The sequence below is a fragment of the Pocillopora damicornis genome, chromosome 2, assembly GCF_964200805.1.
Source record: "Pocillopora damicornis chromosome 2, jaPocDami1.2, whole genome shotgun sequence".
NCBI lineage: Eukaryota > Metazoa > Cnidaria > Anthozoa > Scleractinia > Pocilloporidae > Pocillopora > Pocillopora damicornis.
The window spans coordinates 13,961,226-13,984,116 of record NC_142671.1 but is presented as its reverse complement, the minus strand read 5'-3'; the positions used below and the strand labels follow the sequence as shown (position 1 = coordinate 13,984,116).

The 22,891-nt window shown below is 41.5% G+C and overlaps 2 protein-coding genes and 4 pseudogenes across 2 annotated transcripts; 1 reads left to right on the top strand and 5 right to left on the bottom strand.

The window, feature by feature from the left end:
- Window positions 1-402: 402 nt before the first annotated feature.
- On the bottom strand, window positions 403-1,538 carry LOC113674790 (histamine H2 receptor-like). Its single transcript, XM_027191284.2, has one exon. The coding sequence runs from the start codon at window positions 1,434-1,436 to the stop codon at window positions 534-536; it is 903 nt and encodes a 300-aa protein (XP_027047085.2). The 5' UTR covers window positions 1,437-1,538; the 3' UTR covers window positions 403-533.
- Window positions 1,539-2,979: 1,441 nt separating this feature from the next.
- On the top strand, window positions 2,980-3,781 carry LOC149049992 (uncharacterized; annotated as a pseudogene).
- A 240-nt stretch (window positions 3,782-4,021) lies between these two features.
- LOC149049991 (octopamine receptor beta-2R-like) lies at window positions 4,022-5,572 on the bottom strand (annotated as a pseudogene).
- Window positions 5,573-5,711: 139 nt separating this feature from the next.
- LOC149049990 (octopamine receptor beta-1R-like) lies at window positions 5,712-7,013 on the bottom strand (annotated as a pseudogene).
- A 5,431-nt stretch (window positions 7,014-12,444) lies between these two features.
- LOC149049989 (octopamine receptor beta-2R-like) lies at window positions 12,445-13,722 on the bottom strand (annotated as a pseudogene).
- Window positions 13,723-14,670: 948 nt separating this feature from the next.
- On the bottom strand, window positions 14,671-18,335 carry LOC149049988 (histamine H2 receptor-like). Its single transcript, XM_089197712.1, has one exon. The coding sequence runs from the start codon at window positions 17,491-17,493 to the stop codon at window positions 16,573-16,575; it is 921 nt and encodes a 306-aa protein (XP_089053838.1). The 5' UTR covers window positions 17,494-18,335; the 3' UTR covers window positions 14,671-16,572.
- Window positions 18,336-22,891: the final 4,556 nt, after the last annotated feature.

Sequence of the window (22,891 nt, the reverse complement as noted above, 5' to 3'; positions counted from 1 at the left end):
TTATTTGCAATTTATTCCGGGGTAGTACTAATTTTCTTCATTTGCAGCATATACATACTCTGCCGAGCGAATCTCAGAGAGTCAATTTTTAAAATTTTTTACAATTTTTTATTCTAAGTCCTCCTTGCACTTTTAAAAACCTGCCCAAATTTAGGTCCACCTTTTCAAGTTCCACCTGTTAAATTTTACCAGAGTCACTCAGCATGGAGAGATAACTAGCTCATTACTCTAATTTCTATGTTCTCGCTCAGTCTTGTTCCTTAAGAAAATTTAAATGCAACTCATTAAAGTTAGCTTTTTCGACAAAGTAGAATTACTCGTTTTTCAAAACAACCTGATCTCAATTGACATCGACACCAGAACTCATTCATTTGCATCTCTTTCTCAGCGATACAACTTCATTTAAATAAAACACGAGTATAACATTTCATTTTGAGCTTTACCCAATGATTTTAATCCTAAAACTATACAACTTGTTTACTGCTTATAGACATTAGTTTAGAGATGCGTGTCTGACATTATCATCAAAACTATTAATTTGGAAAAAGTCTTGAGCCATTAAGTGGTTCAATGTTGTTTCTCTTCTTCCAGATCACACAGCAAATGCATTGTTCTACTTCCTCTTTTATGTCCCTCTTGAAGAAAGCGTAAGCAACTGGGTTGATGGCAGAGTTTAAAACTAACAGAGGCAATTTGAATCCTTTATCATTACATGATTGTTCGTCTTTCATTATATACACAAGACTACATCGCAGAGAGCATGCACAACAAACAAGAAACAGGCCAATAACAATGACCATCAATTTCACAGCGGACTTCTCCTCGTTTTTGAGCAAATATCGATGATTGAAGCGGAGTTGTTTCGCTAAGCTACGGGCGGCTCGTTCGTGTTTATAAACAACATGTAACATTGAACCAAAGTAAAAAACGAGACTGCAGCACGACAGGATCTCTAAAATCATTAATATCCAAGTATTAACTAAGAAAACAGAAATACTGTCGTTAAAAACGAGCCACGCTAGAACATCGAGACAAACAACAAGAATTGACAGTATCCAAGAAAGAAAAATCAACTGAGAAACGCGTTTGCGCGTCATGAACAATAAGTATTTGAGAGGATTCACAACAGCAATGTAGCGATCCAGGACTAAACTACATAAGTTTGTTACAGACGCGTACGTAAACAGCCACCTAAGATAATCCACCCTGTCGGCAAAAGGGGCTTCAGGATCGCAGCCAGTTGTCTTCTCGCAGACAAAAAGTGAGGGAACAGCACTCAGCCCAACACAGAAATCCGCCACAGCAAGTGAAACGACAAACGCGTTGCTTTTAGTTCGAAGCCGCCGCCGTCTGCAAACAAGGAAGATGATAAATCCATTTCCAGCTATGGTTACGATGGAAAGAGACCAGCCAAGAATCCAGAACCAGGTTTCCATTTAGGGGTTTTTGAATGACTTTACTCAGGCGAAAATACAGAAGATAACTTTCGATGATGAACTGATAGAAGACCCGTCGTGGAAGTTCCTTGACTTAGGAACGTTTTTATTGACACCTGTCATGAGCCTGTTAATAGAAGTGCTAAATTTATGACGGTCGCCTCACTACCAGCGTATACAAGAAGCCCACGCTCACCGATCAATACTTAGCGTATGATTCACACCACCCTCAATCAGTAAAACGCGTTATTGTTTTTTTAGAGGGCACGGTAACGAATCCTGCAATCTGATTGGTTCTTTTCCCGGTCAGTATTTTCCTATCTCTGCCTACGGGCCACAGTAACGCTTTCGTGAGTCGCCGAGTACATCTCAACTTTCGCTGTCATTTTTTCATAAATATACCTCGTTTTCCGGATGGGCAGTATTTTTAAGCAAACACGTCGGTCACTATCTCAAGCCGTTAACTAACTTATGAATCCTCTCTTTTCTCTCTATCAAAACACTTTGGTTGACAGAAAAATATTGGTTTCAGAATGAATTTGAATAAACAATAGTGTCATTACGTTGGTTGACAAGCGGCCTAAAAACCGTCTGCAATTAATTTTAATCGTTAACAAAAAGTACCCAGAAAGTTGAAACGTGAAGTATTTAGTTACAGTTAAACTGAACGATGGAACTTTCATTCATTTAATATCTGAATTTTCTCAAGCAATTTGTTCGTAGTGAAAGAGCGAGCGAAGTTTTAATTTAAGTTCTACAACAAACATACACGCTCCCGGTGAGTCTTTCCAATTCCGTTCAATTTATACATTTGTACCGTAAATTGCACAACAGAAATTGAAGGAATTTTTTGAGAAAAGGCCGCATTAAATTCCCTTGTGTCTCGTTGAAGTGTGCCGTACGAATTTAGTTTTTGTGAAGGAAAGACCAGAGTCACACACGCCATTGCAGCAAACAAACGAGTAAACTCTCACAACTTCAAAGTAAAAAAATTGAACTTACTCACAATTACTTTCCTCGCCGTTTACTTAATGAACAGAGGTAAATATTCGTACATGAATGAATGGTCGATGAGAGTGAATAATACTTTGCGTTAGATTATTGACTGATTTTGAAGAAAACATTGTCGTGAAAGCCCTTGCCAAACTAGTTCTGTTGGTTTTCAAATGTTCCTACGCTTTTTTTTTCTTGCGCGCTCTCTAATTGACAGGTGTCAGATTGTGACAGATACTTGTAAAAATAATGTTTCAAAGTTTGTTTGGAAGCCTTTTAAATCACCTTTATCGTTACGGAAATGAAAATGTTTCGCTGAGGCATCTCTCTTTTATTTGTATCACCTCTATTTTAACTACCATTTACTCACTCAAAAATTGTTCAGTTTATGGAAGATCTTGCCGTATTTACAGCCCTAAATCATTCGAGTTCTTTCGGAAAGAATTTCGTCAAGTTTAAAAACAATAAATATGTTATTTACCGGCTAAGGGTCGGTCCGTATGGTGAAAAACTGTGACCGAGGTCTTGAGCCGGCAAATAACATATATGTATTGTTAAGTGCCTTTACGAGCGCGCCAAACGTCTCGTGACAAAATCCTCCGTTATCTCCGAGGAGAAAAAACACCTGTCATCTGTTCTGGCTTCTAATGGTCATCCATTTTCTTTCTTGCAGAAACTTACCAAGACCGGAAAACCAAACAACAGTGCCGAACCCGCCAACGAGTTCAAAGCTACTGTGGTTTTACCTTATGTCAAAGGTCTGCCCGAACAGCTTGGCCGTTGCCTACAACAACAAGGCGTACGCGCTGTTTTCAAGTCGGAGACTACGCTAAGATCTCAGTTATTACGACCCAAAGACGCTGTCGACCCGGCTAAACAAGATGGCGTAGTTTATAGGATTCCCTGTGAATGCGGCAAGGTGTACATCGGAGAGACTGGAAGACCTATGCAAGACAGAATTGAGGAGCACGACCGAGACATTTGACTCGCCCGTACCGAGACCTCCGCCGTTTCAGAGCATGCCCACAACACCGGACACAAACCACTCTGGAACGAAGTAAAGTTTATTGACCGTGACCCTTATTACTACACGCGCAGGGTCAAAGAGGCCATTCATATAAGACTAAACCCTAACAACATCAACAGGGATAATGGAATAGAAATTTCAGAAGCGTGGATACCCACGATCAAAAAACATAACAACAGGAGAGCCGTGCAACAGCGGACCGCCGAGGGTGCAAATCACTGAGTGAACAGCAAGGATCGAAATGCACCAATCAGAGCTGTTGAAAAACAACTAATCACAGCAGAGCATCATGCTTTATAAGATCACGCATGACCAGTCGACCTCATCCCTGAAGAAGACTAGCAGTATGCAGTCGAAACGTCGCGATCTACATCACACATGACTACTTCTAAAGACAAACGAAAAACTTAGCTTTTATTGTTAACTGAATATTTTTGGTTGAGGACAAGTTCATCCAAGGTTTTAGTTCTGGTTTGACGTGTTATGCATTCTAGCTGCGTAGGATGAAAGAGTTGTTTTCATTAATCGGCTCAATGTGGTTCTTTTTTTTTTCACATGAAACAGCAAACATACCGTGTTACCTCCGATCCATGTTTATGCCTCTCTTGAAGATAGCGTAAGCGACGGGGTTAATGGCGGAGTTTAATACAAGGAGGGGTATTTTATATTCTCGATCATCACACGGTGTTTCGTCTTTCAAAATGTAAATAAAGCTACATCGCAAAGCTAACGAATAAGCTACAAGAAACAAGCCAATGACAATTGCTATTATTTTTATAGCAGACTTCTCCTGGACTCTGAACAAAAATCGCTGGTTAAAGGGCAGTTGTTTTGTTAAGATGCGGGTGGCTCTTTCGTGCATATAAATAACATAGTACATTGATCCAAAGCAGAAAATTAGACCGCAACACGGTAAGAATTCTAGGAAAAACATGAGAATCGATATGAGAATTTTAAACAGCAGACCATCACTAAAAACAAGCCAGTTTAGTAAAAAAGGCCAAGACGACAACCACTGCAATGGTCCTAGAGATAAATATCACCTGGAAAACACGTCTGCGTGTCATAAAAGTTAAATAACTTAACGGCTTCACAACAGCAACGTAGGGCTCTAGGACTAAACAAGCATAAGTTTGTCAAGGACGCGTACACGAACAGCCAACTTAAATAATCCATCCCGCTTCCTAAGAAAGCCTTAGGGTCGCATCTAGTTGACGTCTTGCAGAGGAATAGCGAGGGGAAAGCTCTCAATCTAGCACAGAAGTCCGCCACTGCAAGAGAAAGTATAAATGCATTGATTTTTGGTACGAAGCCGCTGTCTTCTGCAGACATGGGATGTAATAAATCCATTTCCAGTCATGGTCAGGATGGACAGAAACCAGTCAACAATCCAAAACCATGTTTCCACATTGCTATTCCGCGGAGTGGCCGGCCCTACACAATTGAGAACCGAGAGGATAAAACTTCTGGTGTGGAGCTAATATAAACAATTCACAAATTATTTGAAACACCTGGTGATTTTGACTTGTGTAAAGTCCACCGTAAATCTCATCACAGTTGATTAATCGGCCTGAATTCCTGTCGCCCTTACTTTAGGTAAACAGCCTCCATTCCTTGATTGGTCAGTCATGAAATACTGGAAGTAAACTGATCTTAAGAGAAGCACGCTCGGGCGAAGCATGCGTGATTGCATCTGTATTGAACTATGAAAATTGCACAATTTACCATGTTAACGTTAACATGATACTTTTGATAAACAGAGAGGGATAGCTAAATAAGGGATTTGACAACTTGTTTCAATTGAGGACATTATCAGGTCCTAAAAAATGGACACATCGAACCATAACATTTGTATGAACACTCTCCATACTCTTCTCTATACATTTTCTACGGTCATGACAAGAAGATTTGTCTATCAATCAAGAGCTTCTTTAGTCAACGTTCGCTCCCTTCCGATTATCAAAATCTTACTTTGACTCAGCGGTGATGCTGTAAGGAACGATTTGACGCCAGTCCGTCATAGAAGTTTAAGAGTTAAACGTAACAAACTTTGACATTTGCTTGTTGCCAAAGTACAACTGTCTCTTCCAGTAAACCAGCCAATCTCAACTGACATCAAAACTAAAACTCGTTTGCAATTTAAATCGGAATAGCTGTAATGTGCTTCATTTGCATCATATATATATGTTTACTCCGCAAAGCGAATGTCTATAGAACACTCTTTTGTAATTGTTTGTACTAACTCCTTGAAATTTTCAAAACATGAGCGATTTAATGCAAACTTTTTTTTTCCGCTGGGTTGAATTTTGCCAGCTTCACTCAAAACAGAGATGAAGAGCTGATACTTTAAACACTAAGTGACTCAGGCTTATTTCCTATGAAAATTTAAACACAGCCTAGTAAAGCTAGCTTTTTCAACACAGTTTAATCAATCCTTTTTCAAAATAACCTGATCTCAATTGCCATCGGCTCCAACTCTCCTTCATTTGCTAATCAGCGGCGATGCAACGTTATCTAAATACAACAAGAGTAGCTCTTTATGGCGGTCCTCACCCAATTATTCAACTTATTTCCTGCTTGTCAACATTAATGTATACAATAGATAACGCTTGCCTCAAATTACGATCGATCAAAATAAAAAGTCATCCATCTGGAAAAGCTTTTGAGTCATTAAGTGGTTCAATGTTGTTTCTCTTCTTTCAGATCACACAGCAAATGCATCGTTCTACTTCCTCTTTTATGTCCCTCTTGAACAGAGCGTGAGCGACTGGGTTGATGGCAGAGTTTAAAAACCAACAGAGGCAATTTGAATTTTTTATCATTACATGGTTGTTCTTCTTTCATTATGTATATAAAACTGCATCGCAGAGAGCATGCAGAAAAAACAAGAAACAGGCCTATAACAATGGCCATCACTTTCACAGCCGACTTCTTCTCGTTTTTGAGAAAACGAAGATTAAGGCAGAGTTGTTTCGCTAAGATATGGGCGGCTCGTTCGTGTCTATAAACAACACGTAACATTGAACCACAGTAAAAGATAAGACCACAGCACGACAGGATCTCGAAGAAAATCATTATTATCCAAGTACTAATTAGAAAAACAGAAATATTTTTGTCAAAAACGAGCTTCGTTAGAACATCGGGACAAACAACAAGAATTCACAGTATCCAAGAAAGAAAAATCAATTGAGAAACACGTTTTCGCGTCATGAACAGTAAGTATTTGAGAGGCTTCACAACAGCAATGTGGCGATCCAGGACTAAACTACATGAGTTTGTTACAAACGCACACGTAAACAGCCCTACTTAGATAATCAACCCTGTCGGCAAAAGGGGCTTTAGGATCGCATCCAGTTGTCTTTAGTCAGTTGTCAGACAAAAAGTGAGGAAACAGCACTCAGCCCAACACAGAAATCCGCCACAGCAAGTGAAACGACAAATGCGTTGGTTTTGGTCCGAAGCCGCCGAGTTCTGCAAACAAAGAAAATGATAAATCCACTTCCAGTTACGGTTACAATCGAAAGAGACCCGCCAAGAATCTAGAACCAGGTATCCATTTTGTAAACAAAGGGTGATTGTACATAGCTAGGTAAACTGTCCAGAAACTGTGAGGAAAAATTGATGTAAGACTTAACGACCCCACAAGCTTTATAGCTTAACAATTATCGTTTTGAGATAGAGGATTTGATCGATTGAAGAATGACCGACTTATATCAAATGAAAATTAAGTGGATAAGCGCGCAATAAACTTAGTACTTTTTTTTTAATCCCTGCTGTTCCTGTTTTTTCTTCCCACTTTATTATGTGCAAAACTGCACCTTTGAAATTTTTATTGATGCCAGCTTGGGCTAATAATATAACCATTTACTAATGATCTCTACTCATTAATGAGCTGTACTCATTTAACATGTGAATAATTTCAAAGGTGCAAGACTGAATATACCATCAGTAATTGGGGAATGGCAAAAAAAGTGAAGCTGTGGGTGTAAAGGTGAAGTTCAAAGAGAATTTGAAACAGCTTCTCTTCAGGCACCTGAAAAATAACAAATTTAAAGTAAAAATAGCGGGAAGAAAAAACTCACGCAACATTTCAACGCAACATCTTGCAACATTGTTAAATCTAGTTGAGAGATGTTGTGTGGGAGCTGGCCAAACGCACGCAACACCTTGCAAAATACAAAATTTTGACTATTTTCGAACTTGATTCAACATGTTGCTACGGGGTGGCCAAACTTGTGCAACACGTTACGCGCAACAATGCTGCAAGATATTGCGTTTGACCAGGGCTTTATGCACTTGTCAGTCAGCAAACAGTCACGTCAGGTACAGTCAGGTCAGGTACATCTTTTGCCTGCTACTGGTACCCTGTAACACAGTACTACCTGCCGCAGAACCACCACTGCCTTGTGGTTGCTTTGGGAGAAGTGAAGGCTATGGGAGTAAACCCTGACAGAAAATCCAGAGTAGAGCCCCGTAGGCGGCTGGTGGAACAACGTGAAACCTTCCGGCAACTCCTGCAGCTGCGCTGGCACCGACCGTATCGGCTCGTCCTTTCCGTCGAACCCTACCAGCAACGCCGAGAGGGGGATCCTGGCGACTGGGCACACCAGGATTTCCATATCTTCCGCCCAGGCCTGCACCTGGAGAGGTCACTCCAGCTTCCCTGAACAGCGTAGGCACAACACGGAGAGCAGCAGTCTACCGGTTATAAGTCCAGGCTCGTTTGGCGTAGAGCCGGGTGCCAGGGGTTGCTCTCGACGGTGGGAGGGGTCTTCGAGCCCCATTGGGTAGCTAACGCCCGCCTCAAGCCGGGCAGCTCACGGGCAATTGAGTTGCTACCCCGCCACAACCTGCTTGCTCCATTGGGTGCTTGGAGCTTAGGCAAAACCGACAGGCAGGTTGTAAAGCCCCCGCACCAGGCAAACAAGAAAGAAACAAGAAATCACCAGCCTTACAGCTTGCTACCTGGAACGTCAGAGCAATGTGTCCTGGCCTCTCTGACGACCTCCAGCAAATCCATGATGCCAGGAAAACCGCCATCATCGACCGCGAGCTGTCCAAACTCAAGGTCGACATCGCCGCCCTTCAGGAGACACGCCTCCCCGCAAGTGGCAGTCTCAAGGAGAAGGACTACACCTTCTTCTGGCAGGGACTCGAGCCAGAAGAGCGCCGCCTCTACGGGGTCAGATTCGCAGTGCGCAACACCCTCCTGTCTTCAATGGAGCCTCCCTCTCAGGGGGCCGCAAGGATCCTCTCTCTCCGCCTCTCGACCCCCTCTGGACCAGCAAACATCTTCAGCGTCTACGCCCCCACACTCTGCGCTACAGCCGACTAAGGATGCAGTCTACGAGGAGCTTGAAGCCAAGATCAGAGAGATCCCACGGAAAGAAGACCTGTTCCTACTTGGAGACTTCAATGCCCTGGTAGACTCAGACCACAACTCATGGCCGCGATGCATAGGACACTTCGGAGTGGGCAAGCTTAACGAGAACAGACAGCGGCTACTCGAACTCTGCACTTTCCATGGTCTGTGCATCACCAACACCTTCTTCTCCACCAAACCGCAGCACAGAGTGTCCTGGAGACACCCCAAATCCAAGCACTGGCACCAGTTGGACTTCGTCATCACCAGGAGGTCCCTGCTCAACCACGTGCTCATCACTCGCACCTACCACAGTGCCGACTGCGGCACGGACCACTCACTGGTCTGCAGCAAGGTGCGTCTCCAGCCCAAGCGCATTCATCGCTCCAAACAGCAAGGACGCCCCCGTATTGGCACAGTCCGAGTTTCACTCCCAGGACCGCGTAAGCGCTTTGCCGAGACCATGGAGAAAGCCTTAGAGGACTGCCCAACTGACAGTGCCACAGCGCGATGGAACTACATCCGAGACACCATGTATGAGGCGGCCTCAGACGCCTTCGGAATGCGGGAGAGAAAAAATGAAGACTGGTTCGAGGCGGGGATCAAGGAGATGGAGCCCGCCATCACTGCCAAGAGCACCGCACTCCTCGAGCACAAGAAACAGCCCTCCAAGGAAACACTGGCTGCCTACAGAGCTGCTCGAAACAACGTCAAGAGGATTGCTCGCAAGTGTGCAAATGACTACTGGCTCGACCTGTGTCACAGCATCCAAATCGCCTCGAACTGTGGCAACATCCGCGCCATGTATGAGCGCATGAAGAAAGCCTTTGGCCCTAGCGCCATCAAGATTGCTCCCCTCAAGTCCACCACAGGCGAGATCATCACAGACCGCGGCAAACAGATGGAGAGATGGGCGGAGCATTACCAGGAGCGGTACTCTAGGAAGACCACTGTCACCAACACCGCCATCGAGAACACCACCCTACCCACCATGGAAGAGCTTGACACACCACCCACAGTCGACGAGCTGAGGAAAGCCATCAAGTCCCTTGCCAGCGGCAAAGCACCAGGCAGTGACGGCCTTCCCCCCGAGATTGTCAAGCTAGCAAGTGAGAGTTCTCTTCTCGGCCACCTGCACGATCTCCTGCTCCAATGCTGGGAGGAGGGAACGATATCCCAGGATATGCGGGACGCTAAGATTGTCACACTCTGCAAGAACAAGGGCGAGCGCAGCGATTGCAACAATTATCGTGGGATATCCCTTCTCAGCATCGTAGGAAAGGCCTTTGCTCGCGTCGTGCTTAGCAAACTGCAGTTGCTGGCTGACCGCGTTTACCCAGAGTCGCAACGCGGGTTCCGTGCAGAGAGATCGACAATCGACATGGTATTCTCCCTCAGACAGCTTCAAGAGAAGTGCCGCGAACAGAGACGCCCACTTTACCTTGCCTTCATCGACCTGACCAAGGCCTTCGACCTGGTGAGTAGAAACGGTCTCTTTGCCCTTTTGGAAAGAATTGGGTGTCCGCCAAAGCTCCTGAAGATGATCACATCCTTCCACGTTGACATGAACGGTACAGTCCAGTTTGACGGATCATCCTCAGACCCCTTTCCAATCAAGAACGGCGTGAAGCAAGGGTGTGTCCTGGCCCCGACACTTTTCGGTGTGTTCTTCTCTCTTCTCTTGTGCTATGCCTTCCGCGAGTCTGAAGATGGCATCTTCCTCCAAACCAGGAGCGACAGGAACCTCTTCAACTTGGCCCGCCTCCGTGCTAAGACCAAGGTGCGCAGAGTTCTCATCAGGGAAATGTTGTTTGCGGATGATGCTGCCCTCACCGCCCACACCGAGGAGGCACTGCAGCGGCTCATCACACGCTTTGCGGAAGCTTGTTATGACTTTGGCCTAACCATCAGCCTGAAAAAGACTAACATCATGGGCCAAGGTGTCAGCGTCACCCCACACATCACCATTGGCGAGCACGCCCTAGAGGTAGTCGACAACTTCACCTACCTTGGCTCCTGTATCTCCAGCAACCTATCCCTGGACTCTGAGCTCAATGTTCGGATAGGAAAAGCAGCAACGGCAATGGCTCGCCTCGAAAAGAGAGTTTGGGACAATTCCCTGTTGACCATCAACACAAAGATGAAGGTGTACCAAGCCTGCGTACTGAGCACCCTTCTCTACGGTAGTGAGACATGGACCCTCTACTCCCGCCAAGAACGCGGTTGAATGTCTTTCACATGCGCTGCCTAAGACGACTCCTTGGCATCACCTGGCAAGACCGCATCACAAATGCAGAGGTCCTATCACGGGCAGGTCTACCCAGCATGTATGCCATGCTGACCCAGAGGCGACTGCGCTGGCTCGGCCATGTATGCAGAATGATGATGGACGCATCCCAAAGGACATCATGTACGGTGAGCTCGCCACAGGGACGCGGCCAACAGGACGACCAACTCTGCGCTACAAGGATGTCTGCAAGCGTGACTTGAAGACCTGCAACATCAGCCCTGGAAACCTTGAGTCAGCAACAGCCGACCGTACACTCTGGCGATTGACTGTCAAGGCCGGCGTCAAACAAGCCGAGTTGAAGAGGGAGAGCCAGTGGGAGGTGAAGAGGACTCGCAGGCGACGGAGGCTCCAGTCTGCCCCTATTCCACCAACCCCCACAAATGACTTTACCTGCGCAAAATGCCAGCGGGTCTGCGGCTCCCGTATTGGGCTTCACAGCCACAGCCGGCGGTGCAGCTTGACGTGATTTTACTTCTTAGGTGCAGATTTTCCATTGTCTTCCGAGACAGACGGTTGCCAACAACAAGTCAGCAAAATTTTTCACGGCTCAATTAGTAGTTGTTATATGCTTAAGGCATGATTTGCAAGGTTCGTCGTAACTTTAGGATCAATGACGACAGCGGACTAAAATATACTGAAGCCTTTCGTCATAGTTTCGCGTGAATAACATCTCTTTTCTTTAGAGGAAGACGAAGCATGAGAAAACCCAATAGGAGCACAATTTTGCTTGTCGTTAAACTAAACGCGTTGAAGTTGCATTACATCTATCTTCTATTCAACGAATTTCTTTAAACGATTTGGCATAACACTAAATTAGCCAGAATACTGTGGTCGAGTTGGTGTTAAAATCAGCTGCCATTTACTTTGGTTAAAAATTACACGTAACAACAAACTTCCCCCTCCTCCTTTCCTATATTTTCTCTAACTTAATCATAACGAAAGGAAAACTAGCAGTTATTGAGGCGGTATCGGAGACTAACTCGACCTTTTCGGAATGCTTTTATTTTCTCACCATATTAAAGATTATTGTTTATGTAGACAATTTGCAAATTTGACAATTGGAAAACATGCTGCTTTCGAAATAAATGCGATTGAAGTTTTGTTTCGAAGGACAAATCTTTAGCAAAATAAAAAAGACACGATCCTGGTCTGACGGTTTTTTCGGTTTACGCTGTATTTCCTTTAGATGACATTTCTCACACATCAATTTCATTCAGCAATGAAATATGAAGCGCTTCTTGCCATAGATGGAACTCGGGAGAGAGCTCTACAGTAGCTAACCACTTATATTTTCTAAGCAATCAATACACAAATATGATTTCTTTAGCCTTTTTATTCTAAACATTCTCAATTATATTTCTATTTTTTAATTAATACATACAATACAATACAATACATTAATACAATTTCGTTTTGTTCCATAATTATCAACGCCTATTGTCAAACCATTAATGAAAGCTTAAAAACCAATTTTGCGGATTTCTTGAATTAGCTGAAAAAGCTGAATTACTTTGTCCAGATGACGCAGAAAATACATTTTGTCATCTCTTTTTTTATATCCTGCTTGTAGAAGGCGTACGTAATGGGGTTAATAGCAGAGTTTAAAACAAGGAGGGGTATTTTATATTCATCATCATCACATGTTTTTCCTGTTTTGAATAATAATATATAACCACATCGTAAAGCAAATGTGTTCGCTAGAAGTAAAACTCCTATAACAATTGCCATCATTTTAACTGCAGACTTCTCCTAGATTTTGAACAGAAATCAATGATTAAAGTGGAGCTGCTTTGCTAAGACACGAGCTGCTCGTTCGTGCTTGTTAACAACAACTAGCATTGAAGCGAAGCAAAAGACCAGACCACAGCATGGCAGAAAAGCCAAAAAAATTAAGTTTTTCCGAAGTAAATATTTCAAATAGTAGACGCTGGCTTGGACAAAGCCAATTCATTCTGAAAAAAGCCAAAGTAGTTATAAGTGGAATCGCCCAAGAGATGGAAATCACCAGGAAAGCGCGGCGACGTTTCATAAAAGTCAAATACTTGAAAGGCATTACGACAGCAACATAACGCTTCAGAACTAAAGTGTGTAGGTTTACCACTGAGACGAGCGAAGAGCATAATTAGTAGCTGGTTTCAAGGAAAAAAGATCTTTTTAATATAGGGAGGACTCTGGTTGCGTATAATGGCCACCAACATCTTTTACTCCTGCTATCATGATCAAATGCAGGTGGAGAAAGTATTCCTCAAGATCTATTTGGAAGAGAACTGTATGGAAAATTAAACTCGTGTTTGTGCTAAATTTGGCGTCCTGATGACATACAACGAGTCCACCTTATGTGCTAGCATATAACAGCAGCCGGCTAAAAACCTTAATTTTGTTTGAAAGTAAATATCTACTCACAACTTATTAACGAAAATTCTTCAATATGATGGTGTCTAAGAAGAGTTCCTAGCTTTCTCCCATTTCAAAAAAACACTTGAATTCGTCTAACGTCAATAAAATTTCTACTGCCAAAGCTAATCGTTGATAATTTTACGATTCACTTTTAAGCAAGAGAATATCAACTGTGCTAACCTATCCCTGTGACCCATGATTGTTTTTTTAAGTCCATTTTAAATTTTGGCACCTCGCTGGGAAGTTATTCTTATTCACACCTGGCACGATAACGCAGATAACGATCTCGATATCATCTGTTGTTGTAGTTTCCAATGTTCAAGTTTTAAACGAGTGTTTAAAACTTGTAACCGCTCAATATAGAAACAAGTGTCTAAATGTTTGCCTCACCATTCGAGTCTTTTAGCAGCAGGATGGGAATATTTGCGTTACATCAATTCTTATACCCTTAATTAGAAGTGGATTCGCAGAAAAATATATAGTTTAAAAGTTTCATATCAAAACTACATTAGAAAAAGAATATTCTGTGAATAATTACCATCATGTTGACGTTCATTAATATGTCTACGAACCAAACATGACGAGCTTTGCTCAAGAAAAGAATTCTCACCAGGGATGCGTAAAATGATCCATAGGCTTGTCAAAGTAAAGCGAGAGGGCTCAATTAGCAAGTGAAAGCGATGTGTTTGTGTCTGCTTTAAGGTTTTGGGTTACTCTCGCCATGCAATTTGGACGCCGAAAAGTGCCAAAAAAGTAATTACTGAAAATTCATCCGCAACACCTCGGTCGTTCTGTGGGCGCGAAGTCAGTTCTTCTCTTACAGTTTGCCAGGCGGATCTCAGATCCGCCTCAGCCTCATTTGCATAAATTCTTTTGGTGAGCAAAGCTCATCATGCAAACTTTAGAACCTCCCTAACGTAAAGCAGGACCTGTTTTGTTTTGGTTTTAGTAACTGCGAGGTTCCGAAGACAAGTTCTCGCAAACAATCACAGGAATACAATAGTTCCCTTATTTCCTCTTACCTGAGCTAAACTGACAAAACGATCGATTGGACTATCTTAATTTGCAAGTCAATAATGGTAGATATAATTTCAGTATAAACAGAAGCATCTTATATACCTGAAAAATTACTCTTTTAAAACTACTTCTATTGAATTTTGGCTGACGTAATTGATTTGTGCAACAATGAGTTCATGTCTAACAACACAATCAATCACAATGAGATGAAAATGTTCGAAAAAAAACCTTAAATATGCATGATTCATGCACGGAAAATCTTGCCAGATATGTTCATCCTTTGAAAAGTGAAAACGGTACGATGACGTAAAAACGATTTACTTATAATCCAACTTAATTCAAATGTAAAAGGCTAATTTAGAAAAATACATATATTTATAACTCTCTCAAAAGTCCATCGGCGGTTTGCCAAGGCAAGTTTTTGGCTATCAGTGAACACCTGGCTTCGTGAGACCTTTCTGAATTTGCATAGTAGGGTAATGTTATCAACATATTCCTAAGACAAAACGACAAGTAGGCGGCAAATGATCCAAGGAACGAATCAGCAAGGTGTCTTCAACCCCATATCTGTTGTCTGACTTGATCAGAAGGGCAGTTCACAGCACAGGACAAACTTTTTTAAGCCAACCATTTATTTCGATTACTTTTCCTTCTTTGAGTCCAAGAAAAAAGACAGATCATCGTAAGTTAGCTAAAATAATGGTACTCCGGTTTGCGAACGACAAAAGCCATACGGCATTCGTATTGTGTTCCAGTCGCTTTCCTTTGTATACACCGCCTAAATCGGCCTAAACATTAATTGAGTCAAATAAACACATTCAACACACTCCAAATTAACTGTTTACGCATCAGGTAGCATATCTGTTTGACTAAGTATCTCCCCGTTTTCACTTTAAGAAATCAAAGCTACAATGAAAACTCACTTTTTCATGTGCGTATTATGGTGCTTACTGACCATGAAATAACTGATTCCTCTTTTAATCTTAGAAAAACACAGTCGAAGTTAGATTTGTCGTTAACAAAGCCACAACGGAGAAGCGATGATTTCGGGCACCATATTTGTCTAGAAACCCGATAAAACGATATCATATATCTTTTTATACCCAGCATTGACGGAGCACCACAGTTTCTTTAAAATCTTCACTCCTTTTATTCAGTTGTAGACTGAAAACTGGCTAAATAATTAAATAACTGACTACCCTGACCGACCGAATGATTGACTGACGGTATGAATTAGATCTGAGTGACTGAGTGACTAACTTACTGACTGACTAACGGACGGACGGTTGGGGGGATGGGGGACGAAAGGATGGATTGACGAACGGATGGACGGACGGACTGACGGATGGACGCATAGACGGACGGACGGACTGACTAAATGATAGACTAGGTGACTAACATACAGACTAATTCACGGACTGGGAGATTGACGGACTGGCATGGGTGACTGACGGACTGACTGAAATCTGACTGATTGACAGACTAACTGGCCGACTAAGTGACTGACTGATTAACTAACTGACTGACCGGCCGACCGACCGACCGACCGACCGACCGACCGACCGACCGACCGACTAAGTGAAGGACTGACGGACAGGGTGACTGACGGACTGAATGGAAACTGACTGATTGACAGACATATTGACTGACTAAGTGACTGACTGATTAACTGATTAAATAACTGACTGACTGACTGATTGACGGACTGAATGTCTCACTGACTATCTTATTGACAGATTGAGATACGAACTGACTGACCGAGAGACTGGTTTGCAAAATTATAAAATGAAACAGACCGATTGGCAAAAGTAGAAAAAAAAACTAACCGTAACAATTAAAAATATACAAAAAGAAATACGAATTGGTAAGGATTGATGAGATGAAAAGAATTCTTTTTAGACATTGATATGAAAGGTATGATCTACTCTCCTCATCATGCACACACCGTCTGCAAATCCCCAATCTTACTTATGGACTTTTAACTCGTGGAACATAGCTGAAGACAGTCGAGAAGACGTTTGTCCAAGTTTTGAATTTTTGGATTGACATGTTAAGCATTGCAGCTGCGTAGGATGAAAGAGTTGTTTTCATCAATTGGCTCAGTGCGGTTTCTTTTTTTATTCATGACACAGCAGATATATCGTGTCATCTCCATGTTTATGTCTCTCTTGAAGACAGCATAAGCGAAGGGGTTGACGACAGAGTTTAATGCAAGAAAGGGAATTTTATATTCCTGATCATCACACGGTTTTTCGTCGTCATTCAAAATGTAAATAAAGCTACATCGCAAAGCGAACAAGTAAGTTACAAGAAACAAACCAATCACAATTGCCATTATTTTCACAGCAGACTTCTCTTGGATTTTAAAACAAAATCTTTGGTTAAAGCGGAGTTGTTTTGCCAAGATGCGGGCGGCTCTTTCGTGTTTATAAACAACATAATACATTGATGCAAAGCAAAAAATTAGACTGCAACACGGTAAGAACTCTAAAAATGACATAAGAATCAATATCAGCACTTTAAACGGCAGAGTCTCTCTAAAAACAAGCCCGTTTAGTAAAAAAGCCAAGACCAAAACAACTGGAATGGTCCAAGAGGTAACAAACATCTGGAGAACGCGTTTGCGCGTCATAAGAGTCCAGTACCTTAACGGCTTCACAACGGCAACGTAGCGCTCTAGGACTAAACTGCACAAGTTTGTAACCGAAGCGTACCCAAAGAGCCATCTTAGATAATCCACCCCGCTTGCTAAGAAGGCCTTAGGGTCACATCCAACTATCTTTTCGCAGACGTAAAGCGGGGGAAAAGTACTAAGCCCAACACAGAAGTCCGCCACTGCAAGAGAAACTATGAATGCGTTGGTTCTGGTGCGAAGCCGCCGTCTTCTTCCAACGAGGCAGATGATAAATCCATTTCCAGTTATGGCCAGAATGGAGAGAGACCAGCCAAGAATCGAAAACCAAGTTTCCATTTTGTGGTCGTTAAGTGGAAAGCTGTGAGGATATACTTTCGCTGAGGACTTGAACTAATGTAAGACCAACTACAAACAATTAAAACGTCTGGTGATTTCCTCTTGTTCGGAGGTTCTTCAAAAATACGCCACAACTGATTAATCAGGCTGAATCCTTGCCGCTCTTAGTGTTAGGTCCACCCACGATCCTCCATTCCAGATTTGGTAACTCAATGAATTAAAGGAGGGAAACTTATCATGGGAGAGGCACGTCGAAGGGGAAACACTCGTGTGTGCATCTGTGCTTATTGACAAAAACCGCATAAATAATCATGTCTGCAGTGACGTCAACCTTTCTTATTGACATTAAGAAATTTCTATCTAAAGATAGCTAAATAAGAGTATAACAAATTTTATAATGGAATTGTGAGACCGAAGGAGTTACGCACGCTATGTAATTGTTTTCTCCTCTTGCTTTTTTTGGTTGTGTTGTTGTTGTTGTTTTTTTTTTCTCAAGACCTTAATGTTTGATTCGACAATAATAACGTTAAGAAACATTTGGCGCTAGCCCAGTATGAAAGGTTTAGGATTAACGCAGTAATTCAAAAGTTGTTTGTTTGCCATACTGGACAAAATTATTTCTTACAGTAAACCAGCTGATCTCAAATGACATTAAAACTAGAACTCATTTCTACTCACTTGATCATCACACGACAACAAGATCAAACCTAGGCACAAACAGCCACCTAGGATCTACCGCTTACCTAAGATACACAAACCCAACACACCGTGAGGACCAATTGAATCATGTATTAACACCTTTGCTTACGATCTGTTGGCATACCTAGCCATTATCCTTGACAGGCAAGTCAGACTACTCAGTTATTAACTCTACGCACTTCGCGTCAACCATCAGTCACGAGAAAGTACATGATAACGCGGTCATGGTATCTTTTGACGTAGAATCGTTGTTTACAAAAGTAACGATCGAGGATGCAGTTCAAGCCGCATGACCAAAAATAGAGAACGAAAGCGATCTTGCTCACAAACTGAACACCTACACAAATTGCCGACCTCGTGAATTTCGTCTTAAGATCGACATATTTCCAATACAACGGGTCGATTTATGAACAGCAAGACGGAGCAGCTATGGGAAGCCCTGTTTCCGCAGTTACAGCTAACATCTACATGGAAGAATTTGAAGAACAGGCGATAGCAAATGCGACTTGCAAACCTAAGATCTGGAAACGATATGAGGATGACACTTTCACAGTCTTAGACCGGAACCATGTCAACGGCTTTTTATAACATCTAAACAGTGAACAGCCTATCATTCGTTTTACCATGGAAATCGAGAAGGATAACACCACTCCTTTTCTCGACACAACAGTTATAAGGGACTTCTCAGTACCACTGTCTACAGAAAGCCCACCCACACTGACCAGTACCTAGCCTATGATTCACACCACCCTCAGCCAGTGAAGTGTGGTATTGTTAAGTGTCTTTACGACCGAGCCAAACACCTCACAACGAAACCGTCAGTTATCTCTAAGGAAAAGAAACACCAGTTATCAGTTCTTGTTTCTAATGGTTATCCCTCTTCATTTGTACGAAGACTCGCAAAGACAACAAGAGTAACAGCCAACAAAAAAACCCGCGCAGGAATTTAAATCTATTGCCGTTTTCCCTTCGCCGCTGCCTACGACATGAAGGTATACGGACCGTTTTCAAGTCTGACACAATACTTAGGTCTCATTTAGTACGACCTAAAGAAGCCCTGGAATCAACAAAACAAAACGGCGTCGTTTACAAGATCCCATTTGAATGCGGCAAAGTGTACATCGGTGAAACAGGGAGATCAATGCGAGAAGGGATAAATGAACATGACAGAGACATACGGTTTGCTCGTACTCAGACCTCAGCGGGAAAAAAAGAGGAACAAAGTTGAGAGTATCTCCTCGTTCGTCATCTGACATAAAGAAAAGAATGAATTCTAAGCTGGAAACATTAGCAGTAAGTCAATAACTTGTCATATAAGAAGCAGCCCTTTAAAACATAAAGATACGCACAGGAAAAAGCGTTGAGCAAATTTTGCAAAACGCGTCTTTTGAAAACTTTTTAGGATAAAAGACAACAGAGGTATTCAATGGAGAAATGAACTATTTTACGCACGTAAAACAGTTATCAAGGAGGATGGGTAAGAACATGTTATACCCTGATAGAAAATATTTTGCTTTGCTCATATTGAAAATTGCATCAAAAATACTCTCGACACGCGGTTTTTGCGAGGCAATCGATTATATTCTTAGTTGTGTTTAATCGAGCCTTTGGCTTGCCTTCTGTACATAACATGTTCAAAACCGAACGTTTTTCGCCCTGTTAAACTCCATCTACCTTGCTACTAAGAAAAGATAGCAATCCAATTTCCTGTAATTCCATATTTCTCAGTTGGGCCTGCACACTCTAAGACCAGCTACTAAACACTGCAAATTGAATGTCTCTTTTCGTAGGGAGAAATTATTTATTTTTAAACCAAGTCACCCGAGCTATAAACTGACAAAACGATCGATTAAACTATCCTAATTTGCAAGTCAATGGTGACAGATATAATTTTAGTATAACCAGAAGCATTTTATTTCTCTTGTCACTCGAAAAATTCTTCTTCTAAAAGTACTTCTACTGAAGTTTGGCAGACGTAATTAATATCAACAACAACGAGTGCATGTCTAACAAAATAATCAATCACAATGAGATGAAAACGTTCTGAAAAAATGTCTTAAATACGCATGATTCATACACAGGAAATCTTGCTGGATAAGTTCTTCCTGTGACAGGTTAAAACGGTTCAATAACGTAAAAACGATTTACTTATAATCCGACCTTGATTCGAGTGTAAAAGCTTCACTGATTAAAAAAACTAAATTTCTAACAAAAAGTCCACCGGCGGTTTTCCAAGGCAATTTTTTGGTTATCAGTGAACACTTGGCTTCGTGAGACTTTTCTGAATTTGCTCGTCGTGGGGCATTGTTAAAAAACTCTTCCTAGGAAAAAACGACAAGTAAGCGGCAAATGATCCAAGGAACAAATGCGGAAGGTGTTTTTAAACGCATATCAGTTGTCCAACTTGATTGTTCAAAGGCTCAAAAATGCAGTTAGCGGCACAAGACAAAAAAATTTTGAGCGAACCATTTATTTCGATTGTTTTTCCTTCTTTTAGTCCAAGAAAAAAAAATCATTGTAAGTTAACTAAAATAATCGTATTCACATTTGCGAACGACAAAATCCATACAGCGCTAGTACTATGTTTCACCCGCTCTCCGTTGTATACACCACCGCTTAACCATTAATTAAGTCCACAAATAAACACGTTCTGCATACGCCAAATTAACGGTTCATCACGCATCTAAGAGCATATCTGTTTGACTCAGTATCTTCCCATGTTCATTTAAGTAAGACCTTAATGTTTGATTCAAGATTTAACAATAATACCGTAAGGATAAGTTTGGTGCTAGTCCAGTCTTAAAGGTTTAGGATTAACTCAGTAATTCAAAATTGGGTTGTTTGTTATGCAGGATAGCTAGAATTATCTCTTCCAGTAAACCAGCTGATCTCAACCGACATCAACATAAGAACTTATTTGCAATTTATTCCGGAATAGTACTAATTTTTTTTTCATTTGCAGCATATACATACTCTGCCGAGAAAATCTTAGAGTCAATTTTTAAAATTTTTAAAATTTTTTATTCTAAGTCCTCCTTGCACTTTTAAAAACCTGCGCAAATTAAGGCCCACCTTTTCAAGTTCCACCTGTTAAATGTTACCGGCGTCACTCAGCATGGAGAGATAACTAGCTCATTACTCTAACTTCTATGTTCTCGCTCAGTCTTGTTCCTTAAGAAAATTTAAACGCAACTCATTAAAGTTTGCTTTTTCGACAAAGTAGAATTACTCGTTTTTCAAAACAACCTGATCTCAATTGACATCGACACCAGAACTTATTCATTTGCATTTCTTTCTCAGTGATACAACTTCATTTAAATAAAACACGAGTATAACATTTCATTTTGAGCTTTACCCAATAATTTGAATCCTAAAACTATACAACTTGTTCCCTGCTTATAAACATTAATTAATATAATAGGGAATGCTTGTATTGCGTTATAATCGATCCAAATAGAAAGTTATCAATTCGGACAAAAATCTATTTCTTGCGTTTAATTTAAACCAGCCTTTTCGTGATGGTTAGAAAGAATATAAAGCGACCTGTCAGAAATGCTAATATGGGCGAGTTGCGTCAAGCTCGTGTGATGTGCAGCGAACTTCTGGAGGAAATTTTGACACAACGCCAATAAAATTTTATTGTCGTCGCAGCGATGCCTACTTTAAGTCCGATTCGCACTTTTTGCATCGCGTACATACCTAATGTGAAACTCTTCCGCCCTGTTGAGTCGTATCCTCTTTACTACGGGCGGAGAGATAATTATTAAACTACATGATAACCTTTAAATACTTCGTTATCGCAAGGGCTTCTTGTCACAAAAGAGCGAGTGAACGGCTGGCACTTTAAACGGACAAAAGAGCACTTGATTTCAATTGATATAAGACTAGATCCCGTTCATGTGAAATTTAGCATAACATATAATCCTAAAATTAATCAGTTGTTAGAGTGGTTTGGCAATACAAATCCATGTACAATGGGATGTGTTTTAATCTTAAAATACAAGAAAAAGTTTTATTCAGCCAAAGCTCGCTCTTGATAAAATTATTCCATCCTTTTCTTTGACCTCATCCACTAAGTATAAAGTGATACTGCCAAAATACCCTAACCTCTATATCGATGGACCGATATGATTCTGAGCTCTTTGAAAGAGTAGTACAAAGTTATGTGACTTTTTTCAGATCACACGCGTACAGCAAATGCGTCGTTTTACTTCTTCTCCTATGTCTCTTATGAACAGAGCGTAAGCAACAGGGTTAATGGCAGAGATGAAACAATAAGAGGTATTTTATATTCTTGATAATTACACGGACCTTCCTTTGTATAGAAAAGATATACAAGACTACATCGCAAAGAGCATGAATTAGCTAAAAGTAACAAATCAATAACAACTGCCATTATTTTCACGGCAGACTTCTCCTCGCTTTTGAATAAAACGTGATGATTGAAGTGGAGCTGTTTTGCTAAGAAGTTCCACAACCGTAGCGAGAGAAGAAAATGGTTGTTATCAAAAACGAGCCAATTCAGTACAAAATAGATAATAATGGCAATCGAGCTCGCCCAAGAAAAAAGGCATGTGGGAAACTCGGCAGCGCTTCATTATCGTTAAGTACTTCAACGGCTTTACAACAGCAATGTAGCGATCCATAACCAAACAACACAACAGCCAAGTTGGTTCAATGTGATAATGATGAAATGATG